Consider the following 19,583-nt stretch of genomic DNA (forward strand, 5'->3'; position numbering starts at 1 on the left):
AGAGTGCCCTTCATTATCGCCGTTACTCATCACCTCTCACCCTCCCCCAGCCTCCATCCTCCCTCACTCACATCCTCGTCGCTCTGCCCCCTCGCCGTCCACCGCCTCCGTCTCGCCATCCCCGCCAGTAAATCTCCCTCCCTTGGTGTCACTGTCCCTTTCTTTCTTGTCACCCTGCCCTCACTTGTCCTCCGTCCTCCGACTCCTCTTATTCTCTGGTCTTAATACCTCCCCCCCCACCCCCCCAACCCCCCCATATCTGCTCTTTCTCCTGTCATCATGGCTTTTTTTCTCTCTCCATCCTCCGCTCAGGCCCTGTCCACCTATGGATTGGCGTTCACATCAGCAACTCGGGGGGATTCCATGGCTGCATCGATCAGAGTGACGTCCCCGTCGAGAGCAGCCGACCGACGCTGATGCCGAGGCGCCGCGCAGATTAGTAGAGCAAGCAGGGCAGAGGGGGAGGGAGGGAGGGAGGGAGTGGGGGGGGGTCAGGGGTGAAAGGTCAGAGGGCGCCCGGGCGAGGTCGAGAGGCTCATCGAAGGGCGGGCGGTGCTGAGAGAGGACGCCGGGGGTCAAGAGATCGAAGATGATGACATCACATGTAAAGCTGAGGAGGGAGAAGGGGAGTCTGGCCGAGTACGAATCGCAGATGAAAGGTAAGCCCGCCGTGTGTGTGTGTGTGTGTGTGTGTGTGTGTGTGTGTGTGTGTGTGTGTGTGTGTGTGTGTGTGTGTGTGTGTGTGTGTGTGTGTGTGTGTGTGTGTGTGTGTGTGTGTGTGTGCGGGTGAACCTTTATCACCATTCTACTTGCACACATGCGCTCACCTGCATGCATGAATGCTGTGAGACGGCGTGGGGTGCGTTCATGTATTAATATATGTGCAGTTGCTCTGCATAGTCATCCAGCCTTACACACACACACACACACACACACACACACACACACACACACACACACACACACACTACTCCCTCTCTCTGAACATGTGTGTTGCCAGATGCTTAAAAAAAAAGCCTTCTTTTTGGAGCTCGATCGCCGTTGCTCCAAAAAAAACTTGTAGATCCTGTAAAACAGTAGCTTTTAAAAACATAATCGATTCTGGCATGACAACATTCACACGTGACAATGTGTGTTAGTGTGTGTGTGTTGCAGTGGCTGGCCGGGCTGTGTGTACTGTACTACGAGGGTGTATTTATAGCCGGTATTAGTGATGCTGTCTCCTCACATCCAGTCAGCCCCGGGATGTGTACTCACACAAAGACACAGAAAAAGAGTAAAGAGGGGAATGCTGGAGCGGGCGGCGAGAGAGATAGTGTGGGGGGGGGGGGGGGGGGGGGGAATGAGTGAGGCAAAAGAAGAAGAAAGAGTGAGTGAGTGGATAGGAAAGAGGATTGGAGTGGGAGAGGTGAAAAACAAACGCCGCCTCATCTGAGAGAGTGGTGTTTGTCATAGTAAAGTGTCTCGCTGGGCTTTATTGGCTTACCTGTGTGTGCATGCAGGCTTATGTGGATAATATCAAGTGACAATGGGTGAGAAGGGAACCGAGTGCAATAATCCATACGTCCGTGTCAAATTACTGTCTAAATGATGGCAATCAAAGCAAAGCCTTCTATTAAACCTTGTCCTCTGCAGACGGGTGTGATTATTATGGTACAATAGGAAGACGGCTTGATGAGGTGAAAGCTGATGGTGCTTTTCGTTCAGATTGATCCGGAGGACTGTGTGTGCTTGGAACGAGCCGTCCTCCCAGCGCTGTGATGGTCCGAGTCCGTGCAGTCAGTCACTGAATGCTATTTGTTTGTTTGTGATTGGGGGCGGGGCCTTAGCCAAAGATAAATTAACCTTACTGTGGGAAGAAACTCTAGTCAGGCCCAGGGAAAACTTAAAACCTCCACTCAGAACTGAAGTACTTCGAGAAAGTTCACATGTGCAAGAGGCGAGAGCACGAACCAGAACACAACCGTGCTGCTCCGTCGTCAAACTGTTTGACACGACTCGAGGCAGGAACCAATAGCAAGGCTCTCTTTAACTCGCTTGATTCAAAACTGGCAAAGTTCTCCAAAGAGCGATCTCAAAAACACAAGCCAAGGTCCAAAGAACTCGGAAGATCTAAACACGAGAGACACACTGGGGGGGGGGGGGGGGACAGGAGAGACGGGACGTCCAGTCACAAGAAGGAAGACGATCTGACCACGAGGCAGAAGGAACACAGGTGCAGCACATGAGGCTAATGGAGAAGCAAGGAAGGACGATTGGATTATTGAGGAGAATCACACACACACACACACACACACACACACACACACACACACACACACACACACACACACACACACACACACACACACACACACACACACAAGACAGGGACAAATGACAAGACTTGACGGGATTGGACGGGACAGACGGTGAACTGACACTGTTATCCTTACATGTTTCCATTTGTCTGCTTGTGACACTTTGTTCTCATAGTCGATGAGACACACACACACACACACACACACACTGAAAGGAGGCGTCATAATGCAGTAACCTGAGGATTTGATTTGACGCGTCCCTGGTTGGACTGATGTGTATATTCTGCTGATGTATTGTACCCGTCCTCCCGTCAGACCTGCGGGCCCAGCTCACAGACCAGATCAAGATCTTGGACTCCCAGGTGGAGGTGAAGCAGCAGCAGCTCTCCGACCTGTCCGAGTTCCTGCGGCGCCGCGGCGACATCGAGGCCGAGTACGCTCGTGCGCTGGACAAACTCACTGAGAGATTCACCCACAAGACCAAGAAGTGAGCGCAAAGGGTTGTCCCGTCTTTTATTTACTCTACTCACAGGCTGCGAGCGTGCTCTCAGAAGGGTGTGTGTGTGTGTGTGTGGTTCTGCAGGAAGGAGCAGTGGGGTCAGTCTGTGTGTCAGGTCTGGTCCGTTCTGCTGACTCAGACCCGTCTGGAGAGCCGGGAACACGCGGCGCTGGGCGACACCTGCTGCAACACGCTCACGCAGAGGCTGGTGCACAGCACGGAGGACACACACCGCCTGCACAAGCGGGTGAGCGCATGCAGGAGCAAACAGGAACAAACTCACAGTGGAGGGTCTCGTACAAATATAAAGACATGTCAAAAAAAAAAATATATATATTTCGTAACAGTAAAATATAAACAAAAGATTTAGAACCACTATTGCATATGAATCAGCTGCCGACAATAATTCATTTTGGTTGAAATATATCAAGTCTAGTTCTATTAGTTTAACAGTAATATTTGTCCCCAGAGCCTGTGGATGAGACCGCAGCTGTGGATGAGACCGCAGAAGTGAAGTCGTCTCCCTCACTTGCTCCACTTTTTAGTAAATGTCTGTTCATACAAGCGAGTCAGAGATTTTCCCTTCATGACACCATGCAGGGAAATAACCACTCCCTCTGGTCGTGGAGCTCCGCCTTGCTGATATACTGAATGAATTCAGTATAATATACCCGTAGCGGTTAGCAGCATTAGCTACTTGATAGTAACTGTAGAAATGCATTAGACTAAACTGAAGCCGCCGTGTCACCACGCTGTTTGTGCCGGGAAAGAACGGGGCGGGACGGGTTTTCTTGTGGCCCCACTGACAAAAGTTGTAGATAGTACGGAAAAAAACCTTAACCACCGGTTACCATTTTTCGTCACCCCTCCGCTGAGGAACCGAGCACTGAGGATTGACAACGCAGCCGTCTGCTGAATTGTGATGATGATTTTTCTTCGGCCATAAACCCTCCGGTTGTTGTTTATATACGCCACTTTGCGCTCACTGGTTGTTTCGCTAACTGAGTTTATTGAAACGTCGGCACCCGACACAGCACCGTGGTCTTTCAACGAGGTTCAGACGCTCCTCTCAGTAACAGGAGAGGAGATTCAGCGGAAGCTGAACGCTGCGGTTCACAATGAGTAGTTTAAGTTGTGTCACGGAGAAAGGAGGCTCGAGGCTTTTTCTCAGACGACTGTCCACCGCCGGCCGCTTCCGTGTTCTTCGCCTGACGCATACCCGTGCCATTCACAACTTTACCGTACCCCCTGCACTGGGACCGCGAGACAAGAGTTGGGCCTGGTTGTGTTTTGCCGTACCGTAACCTCCCGCCCTGGCACGTACTGGGCGCTGGAACCACAGCTTAAGTAACACATTGAGACTCACTGGTTTCACTGTGTGACAGTCACTGACTTCCTATAGGATCCATAATGAATGCTTGTCACAAAAAATATGGCACTCTGAAACTTCATTGTAAATGCTGTTAAACTGCATTCGTCACGAAACGTTACGGATGTCTATCGGGTTTTTAACATCTGTTATTAACATGACGGGTCGCCAGTTAACAGAGAAACCACTTAATCTGAAACACGGAAAAGCTCTTCTCCTTGAGACGAGCCCGGAGTGGACGTGGACAGACACAGACACAGAGACATGCTGTTCTCAGTAGAGCTCAGTAGAGGGACTTTTAGACTGATTGACATTCAGGACCAAAGCTGGATTTAGGGAAAAACAATTTGAACATGATGGTGTTGAACAAATGACACCGATGTGTAATTGCTGATAAAACTATATAATGTAATGTGGGATCTTTAATAATTATAAATCCCTCTTCACAATTCCCAAAGATTTGAGACATTGAATGTCATCAGATTTGTATTGTTCTTACGCTAATCTATGGCTGTCAGAAAAGATTGTTTTGACTTTCATATTTCAAATTTGACAATTAAATCACATACAGGTGATTTTATGCCTGTTCCTCTTGTTTTGACTGCTTTTAGCCTGAGGGGAGCATGAAAAATGGCTCAGTGCACTAATATCGAGTGACACTAATACTGAAATCATCTCTGATAAACAAAAACAACATGCTTAAATTCATGAAAATAGATTTTTTTTTTCTCCTCCCGGTGATGTTAGATTAATGTTGTAATGCAACACAACACTCAAATGACTCCAGCTGCTTGTAGCCTCCATTGGAAAAAAAAAGGAGAAAAAAGCGTCTCCTTTGGAGTTTCCGCATGGTGGAAGCCGTCATGTGCTTGTCCTGATCACGCGGCGGCAGCTGCAGCCTCATTCATTCTGTAAAGTACACAGACTCATTGTGTTCAAATTACTGCTTGTCAGACACGCTTGCTGTACCTTCGCACGCTTGGAAAGTGAGCAGAATCTTAATTAGGCCGCCGCGGTCGCCTCGGAGCGGCGGAGAGGTGTTGTTTGGCCCGATGCCACGCGGAGCGAGACCTTCTGAGCTCCTGTCTGGATACGTTATGGCACCCAGTCATTGTGGTCCGAGCGAACTGTCAACAAGCAAAGAGAAAAACAGAATGAGCGTAAGATGTTCGCTTTTTATAAAGGGAAGAAAAATAGCCGCATTTTTGATTTCCTCGCTCACTTTTTTTTTTTTGTAATGTGAAAAACATATTTTTGGCCTAATTTTATTGAGAATATTAGAAATTTCCTGAGGCCATGGTGGGATAATTATTCTATATTTGTCTATCGAAGAGGCCAGATGAGAAACCGGCACGGCGATAGAGAGCCCATCAGCGGTCGAACAGCATTGTCTTCAAAGGGTATTTCCCCAAATCTGCCGAAAATTAATGAGGGGGATGAAGAAGGAGAATGAATACAGTAAAAGCTTTATTAAGATAAGAGTGATCAAATAAGTAAAGTCTATAGTTTATTTGAAAGCCTGTGCAAATAAGAATGTTTGAAGTCCTGATCTTAACGGAAGTGAGTGTCAGCAGTCTTCAGGTGTTCCACAGGTGAGGAGGTAGGAACTAAAAGCTGCTTCACCTTGTTTCTTCTGACTCTGGGAACGTTTACTAAACCTCTTCCTGAGGACCTCGGGAGTCTGGATATTTGAATACATTTTTTAAAGAAAATAAAACACGGCTTGGTCATAGCTGGTGTAAGTCATCAGTTATCAAGACGAAAACCACAGTGAGATTGTATTGTCAGGTTGTTGAAGTGATCTCACAGCGATATCATGCAGCTCTAGATTTTTTTAGGTTTTATACCAAGCAGGCAGTCTGATTTTTCTTTTTTGTTTTAATTCCACCGTTGCTTGTTAACCACGGCAGAGGTGCCCAGCCACTGGTCTGTAGACCCACACTGGGATCATTAAGTACCAGGAATAGAAAGAATGAACTTTCAAACTGTCAAAAGAGCACTGAAGACTTTGAAGAAGATCAAAGCTTCCTTTCACAGAAAATACCAAAACGTTCTGCTCAAATCATGGGTTTATAACAATAGATTGAAGCGCTCCACATCCATCAAACCCCCTCATAATAAAAAACATGAACATGCAGGACATGATTTTACATGACCTATTTCTAAATTGCTAGAACAAGCCTTCCCCCGCTGGTTTGTGTCAAAACAATTTGGGCCATGCCACAAAAAACTTTGCGGAACACTGTGCTATAGTTGCTTTGTGACGATCAAGTTAAGATGTTCTCGTGACTGAAACGCGTCTAAATGATTTTTTGTTTTACTCAGGAAGAGCACAACAACAGTGTTCACACAAGTTCTTCGACTTCCACTGACTGGAAGCGACGTCATTCTGAGTTTGAAATCCAGACGTCTGAGAAAACTGGCAAAGGCTTTGTGGAAGTGGTTCAATCAGATGACGGTGCAGTTTCAGACAGGACTCAGACAGCAGGTTTCACACGGAGCAAAAACGACTGCAGCTACAAACACAAAAGTCACAAGATGAATAAAGATACTTTGCACAATATAGCTACTGTCTTACTATTTGCTAACGCTGTCATAGATGGACGCTTCTGTTAAAGGTCCCATATTATGCAAAATTTACTTTCTAATGATTTTCTAACAGTAAGTAAGTAAGTAATTTTCTACAGCCTGTCTATGAGGCACTAGAAGCGAAGAAAGTCTGTCGTCTCCCTCACCTGCTCCATTTTTCACTAAATGCGTGCTCATACAGGTGATTGAGAGATTTTCCCTGCGTGACATCATTAGGGGAAATAATCACTCACTGGAGTAGTGGAGCGCTGTCTTACTGATATACTTAAAGAATTTGGTATAATATGAAACAGTGGCGCAGCTGGGATTCCCCCCCCCCCCCCCCCCCCCCCCCCCCCGCGTTCACTGGATGTGTGGCCGCCAGTCCCTGAGCCCCGGCTCACGCGATTCGCAAACAAGCCCCTTGAGCGCCGGGCTCCAGAGTAGTACTGGAACTGTCACCCGGTTCAGCACCTTGGACAGCTGCCAGAGCAGGAACTGGACGTGGGAGTTTGATGCATTTGAACCCGCGACATGTAGGTCAGAAATTTTTTTAAGATCAGTTTGAAAGCAGCCCAGCAAAACATGATGGTGACCAGGCAGCGACACCTGGTAAAAACACACAAAAAGCAGAATAATAATAAAAGTAGGCTAACAACGCTCCTACCTATTTGAAATGAAGTCTACGCCTCCCCGTTGCATCGAACTCTTGCAGAACGGCCTCACAATCAACGGGAATATCATGATGAACGTTCCTCAGGGCGAGGGTTTACGGCAGGGGTCGGCAACCTTTACTGCTCAAAGAGCCATTTGGTCCCATTTTCCACTGAACACAACACCCAGAGAGCCGCACACATTTTATTTTGACACTCCCACAGGAAGACCATGCCAGGACGACACTACACACTAAACCTTCTTCACTGCTGGTTGACAACTTACAACTAATAAACTAAACTACATGAACTAAGCAACAAAAACACAAGGCAACACAATTATTACCAACACTACAAACCTAATGTAACCCCCAATAATTACATTTAAAACACGACAAACAGAAACTCCCATAATGCATTGCAGCTATCAGCTCCTTTATTGCTGCACATTATTAAAATGGAAGATAAATGTGGGAGATGTGGGATTGTTAGAACCATGAGTGTGAGTGGTGTGGCTTTAATGTCCTGTAGTTGTTGTGTAATTCACTAGAATTTGCCTGAACCTCTGGAATTGTCGGCGCTCCGCAGCGCAGCAGTTTTATTGTGAAAGGTACAGGAAGCTCCCAGCTTCAGACACCAGTTGAGCCGCTGTCATGACCTGCCGCCGCAACTCTACGGTCTTCATGCCATTATTGTTGCGTAATGACGTTACATCGCTGCGTCGTTCACGACCCTACATTTTACCACTCTTTGTAGTGGGACTGCGCTCTGGGTGGCTTTGCCTCCTTACGTCCCTCCGGGATGAACTGCAGTGGGACCGAGGCTCAAGGAGCCGCAGTGGAGGGACCAAAGAGCCGCATGCGGCTCCGGAGCCGCGGGTTGCCGACCCCTGGTTTACGGTCTGCGGTTGGTCTCAGAACTTGGAGAACGTCACTGGTGAGAGGCGTATCGTCGCTCAGCTTGTGGTGCTGCCTCCAGAGATCCAGCTCCATGTCTGCAGTGTCACACTGGGCATCAGCGCACCACAGTCCTCCTTTATCTCCATCCATACGTTGTCTGTCAAAGTGGCAATATATCGGGGAGAAGGTCCTGGGCTTTAAGCGCAAGGCATACTCTATCTCTCACTTCTGTGGTCAGGTGGTCGACGAACGGCAGGAAAATGGTTCTTTCCCAGTACTCTTGTGGTTTTCTGCAGCTGTCTTAGACCTTTGAGCCTGCTTTTTTTTGGCGACGCGAGGCAATGGTGGGACGACTTCAACAAGCGCTGCCAGCGAGCATGCTTTTTCCCCACATTTTGCCGTATGTGGAGTCTCTTCTCTCTTTTTTTCTCTCAAGCACTGTCACCAGATCTCTGGCCATTTGCGCAGCCATAGGCAGTTCACATTGTGGGTTCTGCAGGCCGTTGCTCAGTGGCGTCAGGCAGTGAGTTTCCATTACTGTCGACGGGCACACATCATGCTGAGACCAGTGCGTGTCTGAAAACATCTGAAGGCATTTTTTTTTACTCTTAATGTTGCTCAGCAAACGCTGCCGCCAGCTTTGGGGAGGCTGTACTGAAGCTCACCAACTCTTGAGCTGTATTCAGAGTGTTGCAGGCCACATGGATTCTTGTAGAGTTCACAATGGTCAGGTTGAGCATGATTTCTGCAGTGCACATACCATGCCACGGGATACTGTTCTCTGATACGTGCCTGGACGCCTCGCACCTTTCCACTGACATTCCCAGCCCCGTCATACCCCGGTCCAACAATATGAGCAGGGTCCAGATCTGATTTTCTTAAACGCAGGAGAGTTGGGTTAAGTTCTCGCCTGGAGTGGCACAGCAGTGGGAAAAAAATCCCTAACGTCCTCGTGCACAATGAACACAGTCCACATGTCTCACTACAAGAGCTGCCTGCTCAACATTACTTAGATCAGAAGTGTCATGAGCCAAAAGGGAGAACCGCTCTGCATCCTTGCATTTGTTCAGAATTGTGTCTTGAACCTGAACCTGTTTCCCCACATCATAACTCAATCAGCTCGTTCTGGTGCTGATGACTGAAGCATTTGGCATTGCTTGGTGCCTTTTCGAGATACTCTTTCAGTTTCTCATCTCCTGCAGCGCGGTAGTTCGGAAGCACCTGGAAATTACTGGGCTCGTCAGTGCGGCCACGAATGTGGAGGTTTTGCTGTCCACAAACAGCGATCAGATCAATGACTGCTTAGTGCGTTCTGCTGATTGTTTATGTGAGCGATCCAACTTCTAATAGATAGACTGACTCTTTCCTAAAGCAACATTGTGCCCTGGAGTTGACACGTGTCTGGAAACAATCTTTAGGTTTTTTTTGTATTCCTCCAGTCATTAAGTGGCTTTGTTCTCAGAACCATGTCTCCTGATGAGAAAAGCATGCAAGCTGCACAAAAAATGCTATCAACAGCTTTGCTGTAACGCAGACTGGGGACCAATGCTCTCGTCAAAAAAAACTCCTGACTCGAGTTCACACCTTCAAAATAATTCTACGCACAGTGCGTACAGGATTCCGGCTGGCGGCGACACTGATATGAAAAACCGTAACAGTCCCTCTTACAGCTAGCAGTAGCTAGCATTAGCTACTTGGTAACGACACGACCAAATTAAGTCACATGTTCAGACACACAATATTTTCAACTCACCATCTTCAGGATTGTCTGCTTCTGGGTCACATTCTGGTTCAAACTGGTTTAACGAAAGCGTTAACGAGTCATAGTGATAAATCCACCGTAAACATTAGCACATCGTACCGGTGATTCACTTTACCTGGTTTCCCTGTTAAATGGTGACCGACTTCCTTTAGTGTCCATCGTTGCTGCGAGTAACAACATATATTCATAAAAGGAACAACAATCGGAAATTTCACTGTAAAAGCTGTTAAACGGTGTTTGTCAGGACATCTACGGATTCCTGTTGGGTTTTTAACAACTGTTGTTAGCAGCAACAAGAGATGCTAAAGGATCACTAGTTAATAGAGAAACCACTTTATCTGAAACACCAGAATGCAATTCTCCAAAAAAGACGGTCTGGAGTGGACGTGGACAGACACAGAGACATCCTGTTCTCAGTAGAGGGACTTTTAGACTGGAGGACATTCAGGATCAAAGCTGGATTTGATGAAATACACTTTAATACAATGTTGTTGGACAAATGACACTGATGTGAAATTGTAGGAAAACTGTATAATACGGGACCTTTAAGGCTGAGATGATAAACATTTAGAGCACAGAATCATTTTCAGTTTATATAGTGTTTTTTGCTGCCTGTGCCTCGTGGCTCCATACACAGTGATGCATGTAAGCTTGTCACACACCTGGAGCTCCGGTTCTCTGGTCATGTCGGTAATCGAGGGGGAAATGATAATCAGCCAAGCAAAACTTTCCGCTGATTAAATTCAGTTGCTTCATGTCACTATTGCATACATCCTGTATGTGAATCCCAAATGTTCTCACTATACACTCAGGAAACCAAAGCATGAGGTCACGAAAAGCCCCCCCCCCAGTTTTCCCAGGAACGTTCCTGTCCCAGAGAGGAATTCACTGTTTGTGGACAGTCATGCCTGAGCAAGTTGTTCAGGAAACAAAGGTCTTCAGACATGAAAATGAAGCGCGGCAGAATGAATGTGTCTCCTCAGGCGTGAGTTCCCAGCTGATCACTTTCTGGATGATGCAGCTGTTGGAAAGCTGACAGCGGCTTTATTTGATCTACTTTAGCTGCTGTGGGAAACAACTCAGCCACGCCATGATAGAATTCCTCCCAAAAGTTTTCTGCGCTCATATTCATTTCACCAATCTCTTATCGGTGGCTTGTTAAGCTTCAAAAACAAGGCGAGCTTGTTTATTTTTTTTTTCCAACTCTACAACCACCAGCGAGCCTGAGACGGAGGTCAGGAATCCAATTCACATGGTTTTTAGTTTTTCCTCGGAACCAACTGGCATTGGAAGAAATGCAGCTTCGTAAATTGATTGTTTAATGACACTGTCGACTCGAGTTTCCATCAGTGAAGGATGAAAGTTTTGTATTAAACATTTTTAATGAACTGTGGCCAAAACCAACCAAAAGATATAGATTGATCACCTGTAAAAGTCAAATTCTTGTGCCCTATACGTTTGTACGTTGGTATTTTTCAGACTATTGTTATTTACATGAATTCAAATACGATCAGATGAAATGGAACATTATTCACCAAAAGTCGGAAACTTTGATATAATAATTAAAAGAGAATAAAATACATCCCAATGGGCATCGATGTGTCAGGGTTTTAAAGTTCCTCTACCAGAATCCACACGGGGAACATTTGAACTTTTAGGAGCCAGTTTTAGTTGTTGATGTATTTCTCTAATATGTTGTTATACCTTCCTGAAGAACATCATCACGCTCACATAAATGCATGTTTTCAGCATTTATATTTTGTGGGAAGTACCTGGTGTGTTGACGTCTTGGCACTTTTTTTTTCTAGTATACTAACTTTAAAAACACATACAAGCCTTACAAGAAATACATGTTTACGATACTAATTTCTCCACAACCAGGTGATAGATAGCTTTAGATTGATTTGGGATAAGTTCTCCTGATTTTATTGACATCGTTAGGTTTTAAGTGTTGATTTGAAGAATATCTAGATAAGTCTGGTGATATAAAATGTTAATTCTGCTACATTTCTCCCGTCAACATTGGTCAAACTGTCTTGAAAACTGTGTGCAATCTTCGAAGTGAAACATTTCTTTACATGTTGATTCTTTAAATGATTTACCAGCGTATGAGCACATGTATGGAATCATTTCCCCTGACGTTGCTCTTCCGTGCGCTGCAGAGCAAAGAGGTTGGGATCCAGATGCAGGACGAGTTACTGAAGGTCACCACTGAAATGCAGATGGTGAGTTTCGGACCCTGACACATAATGAAGCCATTTATTCATTAGGAATGTCTTTCCTCAGGCTGTCCTCCTGCTGAACATGGAGCAATAGACTGACTACTTTCACCTTGTGTGCATAAATATATTTGTTTAGGTCTGGAACAGGTGCTGAACACATTTCACTGCATGTCCATGCACTGTGTATATTCACGCTTGTGGCAAATAAAGGCTTGACTTGACTTGACGTGTTGCCTTGTTTCACAAATCAGGCTCTGAAAACGTACAACCAGTACCACACGGACTGCCTGATCGCAGAGGGGAAGCTGAAGGAGGCCGAGCGGCTGGAGGAGCGGCACACGGGCAAATCAGCTGAGCTCGGGCCCGGACAGCTGGTCGGACAGCGGAGGAGCTCCGTCAAGAAGATGGAGAGGCTGATGGAGAAGGTGTGTGTGTGTGTGTGTGTGTGTGTGTGAGAGTGTGAGACAGAGAGACAAAAGTAAGAAGAGGGGGAAAGTGTTAACATGAGGTTTCAACTGATCAAACCACTTCCTGTTTTGTCTGCATGTGTCTAGAGCTCTGCTGTCATCCCCTGAAGCTCGCCACAATATTATATTCAAATAAACTACTTGACTCTATTTTTTATTTTATTTACTTATCAGACAATATTCCAAAATGACTTTTATCTCCTGGCCTAAGAGGTTAAAAAAAAAAAAAAAGCAAGACAATAGCTAAGAAAACAATCACTACCATTTTATTACATTTTTTTCAATGGCTGAATCAGCTAAAATGGTCATAAGAAATAAAATGTAGCAAATAGGTATAAGTATAAACAGCTTAAAAAAATTGAAAAAGAGTCAGCTTGACTTCAGTGTGTTTTAAAACATTTTGTTATAAAATGGTAAAATCATCATAGAACAAACTAAAAGATGGAAAGGTAAAAAAAAAAAGAGCCAAATTGGGCAAACCACTAAAATAACAAAAAATGTAAAAAGAAATGTAAATCAGCTTAAAATGTAAAAAATAATGTATAGTATGTTATAAACTGTGAAAGTTTATAATTGCATAAGGACCTTTAAATCACTCAATCACAAGATTGGGTAGGGTGGTGGCCAATAAAATGTCTACTGAAAACACATGAAGTATATAACCGCGACGTGTATCAGTACTTAACAGACGTGGGACATTTCATACTGCATAGTAACGATACATTGTCAAGAATGAACACGATTTAAAACACCCACTTTGCTTTGCTCAACAAGAACAGCGTGATCTGAACTGAGCTGAATGCAGTCATTGTTTCGGTCTGGATCAGGTGCTGAAAACAATTCACTTCACATCACACTGTGTATAATTGTGTTCGTGACAAATGAAGGTCATCAGTCTTGAAAAGTGCTCCAGGCAGAGATTGTCCACCCAAACTCCCAGACGCTCGCTGACGAACCCCCAGGACCGGCTGCTGGGACGGATCCCAGTGACCCGGATCTTGGCGGGATGTACGATCTGTTGTGTCCATCTGTCAAAAGAAAGTCTTTGAACCGTGTTCGCCTGGGCCTTCCCCGCAGAAATGTCCTCCTTGGAAGAGCCGACTGGGAGCGCATTGCTCCCGGTCGGCATGGCGGCGGGGATCACTCGGTAGCAAAAAGGAGGAATACTTGAAGCACTGGAGCTCGTATAGCCGCAGTAACCGTTCCTCTATTTCCTGCTGTACGTGTTTCTACCGTCATGGATCTATGCGTCATCTTCTGCACCTCTGTCCATTCGGTTGGGTCGCGGGAGGCGGCAGTGTTTTGGCTGGTGAACTCAGAACCTCTTGAAAAAAAACGGTCATAAAAAGAGTGTCGCAATGTATTTTTTCTTGTGTTTTTTTAATGAGAATGTATTTTCATGCTGTTTTGTGTGATGTTTGATTCGTCTACATCAGTCATATAGATACGGACTCTTATATAAAATAAAAGAAATTGGAGCAAATGTGCATGTTTTGTAATCTATTGACATTTTTCTTAGATGTTTTTTGTGCCTGTTTTGTCTGAAAGTTTAATATACTGCTGCCTGTCTTCTCTTGAAAAAAGAGATTTTTTGTCTCAACGAGATTTTTCTGGTAAGATAAAGGTTAAATTAAATATAAAAACAAAGTATGTTCCTTACGTGTGCACGTACAGAGGCATGGCAGAGTGCAGGAGACCCAGCTGAAGTGCACCAAGGCTCGTAATGACTACCTGCTGAATCTGGCTGCCGCAAACGCAGCCATGAACAAGTACTACCTGCAGGACGTCAGCACCCTCATTGACGTAAGAAACGTGAAATGAACTGTCCACAGAAGGATGCGAAGTCTTATATCTCCTACCTTTCACTCGTTCCACAACGCTCTCCGTCCTCTCCGCTCCCTCAGTGCTGTGACCTGGGTTTCCATCTGTCGGTGGAGAGGGTGATGAAGTGCTACCTGGCCAGCAGGTGGCGCATCCAGAAGACGGAGGAGACGGGCCTGAAGCAGCTGGAGGCGGCCGTCACCTCGCTGGACCAGGGCGGGGACCGGGACGCTCTGCTGCAGCAGCACGACTCCGCCTTCTGCCTCCCGTTCCGGTTCAACTACCATCCGCACGAGGGGGACCAGGTAGGCCGGCCTCGCCTCACACAGGCGTCACACGGCGCCACAACACACCGGGGGGGGGGGGGGGGGGGGGGGTCTTACATGTTGACGACTGGCTGGTGGCGAGCAGGAAGTCACACCTTCAGACGCCAGCGTCAAGTTTCGTTATTGAAAACAAGTTCACCACCAGTCGTTCCTTGTGTATTTAATCCCACATCATGAATTGAAATTAATGTGCTGAGCCATCTCTTCCTTTAATGATTCAGCGGCCTCTGCCGGATCAATGTATCTGGAGCCGATACAACTCTGTTGCTGACAGGAGGTCATTAATTGTTTGCTCTCCCCCTGGATTAGGTTGTGATCTGTGTGGATTCCAGCATTAACATAAGATAAGATAAGATAATCCTTTAATCATCACACAGACGGAGAAATTCACATTGAATCTGGTGAATCCAACTCCTCTTGTTTACTGTCTTGTCTCAGCGGCTGGGATTCGGCGTGCTGCACATTGTGGGAAAACAAAGTCCATAGCAGGCGTATAACTTTTGATTCGTGGTGTAACACGTTCAGTACAGACAGTACAGTACAGACCAGTTCAGTACAGACCAGTTCAGTACAGACAGTACAGTACAGACCAGTACAGTACAGACCAGTACAGACCAGTTCAGTACAGACCAGTACAGTACAGACCAGTACAGTACAGTACAGTGCAGACCAGTACAGTACAGTACAGTACAGTACAGTACAGTACAGTACAGTACAGTACAGTACAGTACAGACCAGTACAGTACAGTACAGACCAGTACAGTACAGTACAGTACAGTACAGTACAGTACAGTACAGACCAGTACAGACCAGTACAGACCAGTACAGACCAGTACAGTACAGACCAGTCAGACACTGTGGGCTAACGGCACAGAATCAACATCCTCTTACCGTCGCTCTGCTCTACAGCCGCTTGTCCTCCTTTACAATCTTGACGATCGCTGCCACTGTAGTAGTGATTGGGTCTACAGCCTTGTATTAAGCTACAAATATATATATTTTTTTTAATGTGTAAACTCATTTAACTGATTGAAAAACAGGGAGTCTTGGGGCCTATTTGCATGGAGCTCACATGTTCTCCCTCTGCATGGGTTGGTTTCCGAGATATTGTAGAAATATAGGCATTAAAGGTTTATCAGTTCTCTGACGGACTGACGGTCTGGCCAGGGTTTATCCTGCCCGCCATATAAACGGTATTGAAGATGGATGGAAATTAAAATGAAATGGCATCTAAAGTATCTCGAGGTTGGTAGAGGAGACTTTTATTTCGCTCTCTCAATGGTCTAATGGTCACTCTATTAAATAACACACTTCATTATCCAGGATAGATAATCAGTACGAATACTCTGTGGTCTTTAGCTTCATCATCAGAACCTTTCTTCAGGTCTGAAGATGTTTTGTTTCCCTCCCTGTCAGTATGAGCATGAATTATTCTGTCGGTGCCTCTCCTCCCTTCTGCTGCATTTAATACTTTCACTCTTCCCTCTTTATAAAATCTCTTTTCCAACCGTTACAATGCACTTTCAAAGGAATCAGCAGGAGAGTGGATTTTTGGGCGTGTATTAGCTAAGTTGGAGACTAAAGGCTATATCTATTATTTCACCTCTGACTGGGGTTGAAGGGAGCTGAGAGCTAATCCCCTTCTTCTTCTGCGTTAATTCAAAGGCTCATTCAATAATTATTCATGTAAGTCATAAATCTGCCTTTGTCAGCTGTGTTCGCTGTGCGACTCGAAGACCATGCTCAGAGTTGTTGCCTTTCATTAGCAGTAAATTGTAATATTCAGCTACTGTTTTACCGTTGACCTTTAGCTAAGCCCCGCCCCCCCATAATTACTGTTGCTAGCTCAGACAAGCCGCCGCAGCAGACTGCACGTTTACATGGCGGCTGTTAGTGTAGAAACCATAGATATAAAACACTAGATGCCTCAATTGTGACGTGCCGACAGTGCTGCAACCTTGGTGAGGTTACCCACTCATGCAAAACATATAGATCCACTGACATTTCCTCCTCTCAATAATTTGTCCATGAGGTTTCCACGGGATAGAGCTTTTTTCCTCAGCTTTAAAATGAGGTATTACTTGTGTTGCTACGTGGACTAGCGAGCGAGCTACGACTGTTTTTGTGGATTTTCTAGCCTGGGATCCGCATGTATAGCACAAGCAGGTGACCTCCCCAAGATGGCGGCGCCGTAGGCACGTCACGTCAACAGGCGCTGATAGGCCAGGCGGCATCTCGTGTTTATATCTATGCTAGAAACCACACCGCAACAGCAGCTAGTCAGTGCTTAGCCACCGAGCTACTTACTCAGCTAGTGGTGTTGAGCTAACGCCAGTGGTCATCAGCTAAGCTAGGTGGCTAGCTTAGAGAAGCTCATCGCTGCTAGCGTTACGTCACAGGTGTCAAACATACAACGTAAGGCCCGTGTTCAAAACCGTAAGATGCTCCGACTGAGCTGGACGATCCACCAAGCATGTGATGAGAATGTCATGTGAGAAAATGTTGGTTTTTCAACATAGTTCTTACAGCGGATACAACGGCTAAGCTATTGGATATGTTGTCAGGGTACTTTTGTAAAAACATCCAAAATTCTTTGTTTGTTTTGTTTTTTTGGAGATTTCGTTATATTTTGCACCAGAAGGTTTCATTGAAATTGGCTGTAGGTTGAGATCGTTGTCATTCTTTGTGTGAAAATATCGCCATTTTCATCACGTTTGCTGAAGAGTATGAGGGCCACTGAAGAAGAAAAAGTTCAGAGGCTTAAAAAAAGAAAAGAAAAAAAAATCCTTCATGGCACTTCAGAAAATGTTGAAAATCAAAGTCAAGATAAATTTTTTCATGGAGAGGCGTCGGTTCATCCCTCATCATTTGTCCATGGATGTGAAATACCATTAAATTACTTAATTCCTACTATGTAGGGTTGTTTACTGTTTGTGGACATGTGATTTTACACCGGATTTCCTTGATTAATATCAAGACATTGAATAAGCAGCAGGGATCCGTGCCTTTGTCCTTCGTACTCCATGAACTTCCGCAAAGGAACAGTGCTGCAGCTGCACTGGGTCTGTGACTGACTGTGTTTATGAGCTAAATCCTGTTCTGAAGCGTCTTTTTACCACTTCATTAAACCGCCTGAGATGCATTTTGAAGCAGTCACATGGGCTGGCATGTCGATGGATGGAATTTGTACAAAAAAAACCCCAACAATAAAAAACCTCGACTTCGATTTTTACGGAGCCCCCAAAGGGTAATTGGAGAAAAAAAAAAAGAGGTAAAAAAAAAAATATCTCGCAATAACTTTTATGAGATCTCGCAAAAGCATGTCCTTTCACTAAAAACTGCTTTAATGTCTTTATATTTTAGGTCGATTTCAAAATAAAACTCAATAAAACTCTCGTACAGGTGGGTGTCCTGCATTAGCTTAAGCTTCTCTCAACAACAGTGGTGTGTACGGCGTCTCTGAGAGGACAAGCTTAGTTGAGGGGGGGTATGGTGACTCTGAAAGGACAAACTTAGTCGAGGGGGGGTATGGTGTCTCTGGAAGGACAAACTTAGTCGATCACATACACAATGCGCATATATAACAATATAGTTTTACGAGATCCCGAGATAGTTTTTTTTTCACCCTTCTTTTTTTTTTTCTCTCCATGTCCCTTCCGGGGCTCCGTAGATTTTCGACTTTTTCTGAATTGCATGAAGGTTTTTGTTTTTTTTAGCCTCCAAATTGTTTTTCTTCAGTGGCCCGACTACTCTTCCGTACTGAACCACAACAAGGAAAGACTTTAAAATGTTAATTTAAATGTTATCGTGCCCCTATGTTACTGAAGAAACTGGGCTGTGTGGCCCCTGAAGTAAAGCGTATTTGACACCTCTGCATTACGTGATTGATATTATACAATTGCAAAGATCATTGTCTTACTTTCTAACAAATATACACTTTGTTTATAGTTTTGGCGTTGATTTTGTGTGATCTGCCACACAGCTTCATCCACAGGAGACATTTGTTTTGTTCTGGTATAAAGTGAACTCTGGTGTTTATCCTTTCAGGATGAATCAATGTGGGTTTAATATCCTCTTTCAATCAGTCAGTAGTTTAAACCCTATTCTTTTGTGTTTCTCATAACATTTGATCACGTCGTCCTGTTGGCATGGCGATATGTGTCAAGTCTCTGCCAACGAGATCAAAGGAAGTGCTGGCGGTCAAACGGCGTCCAGCCTGCTACTAGCTAAGCAATACCTAATGTTTTGTCCCGTGTTCTAGGTGTGCGAGGTGAGTGCGGAGAGCCAGGTGAGGTATGAACTGGAAACCAGGTTCCAGCAGCTTCAGTCTCGACTCGCTGCCGTCACCTTGGAAACGGAGGAGGTGAGTTTGGTCTCTTCACAGTGAGGTTTTCGTCACGGGGTATTGATTTACCGATCGCCCGGCGCTCTCGGCCTGGACTGACGGGGCTTCCCACCTCCCACAGGTCAGTAAAACGCTCAAAGCCACGCTCGCCGCCCTGCTGGACAACATGTGCGACAGCGACTCCAACCCGTCCCTGGACGTGCCCAGCAGCCTGTCGCACGAGCCGCCAGGAGGGGGCACCCTCCAGAAACTGACCCTGGCCAAGCGCCGGGCCAATCAGCAGGAGACGGAGACCTACTACTTCACAGTCAGATCATTAAAAACTCACGTCTTCATTGATCCCGGTCGATGT

The 19,583-nt window shown here is 45.5% G+C and overlaps 1 protein-coding gene across 1 annotated transcript in view; it reads left to right on the plus strand.

Moving 5' to 3' along the window:
* The first annotated feature begins 510 nt into the window (after positions 1-510).
* arhgap4b (Rho GTPase activating protein 4b) overlaps positions 511-19,583 on the plus strand; it is a 33,846-nt gene continuing 14,773 nt past the window's right edge. Inside the window, 9 exon segments of the mRNA XM_080496508.1 lie at positions 511-659; positions 2,616-2,787; positions 2,884-3,046; positions 12,213-12,275; positions 12,524-12,697; positions 14,414-14,542; positions 14,644-14,865; positions 19,148-19,249; positions 19,353-19,538. Of these exon segments, the coding sequence (XP_080352634.1) occupies positions 590-659; positions 2,616-2,787; positions 2,884-3,046; positions 12,213-12,275; positions 12,524-12,697; positions 14,414-14,542; positions 14,644-14,865; positions 19,148-19,249; positions 19,353-19,538 (1,281 nt within the window). The 5' untranslated portion in view covers positions 511-589.

Source organism: Blennius ocellaris, assembly GCF_963422515.1.
Source record: "Blennius ocellaris genome assembly, chromosome: 5".
Classification (NCBI taxonomy): domain Eukaryota; kingdom Metazoa; phylum Chordata; class Actinopteri; order Blenniiformes; family Blenniidae; genus Blennius; species Blennius ocellaris.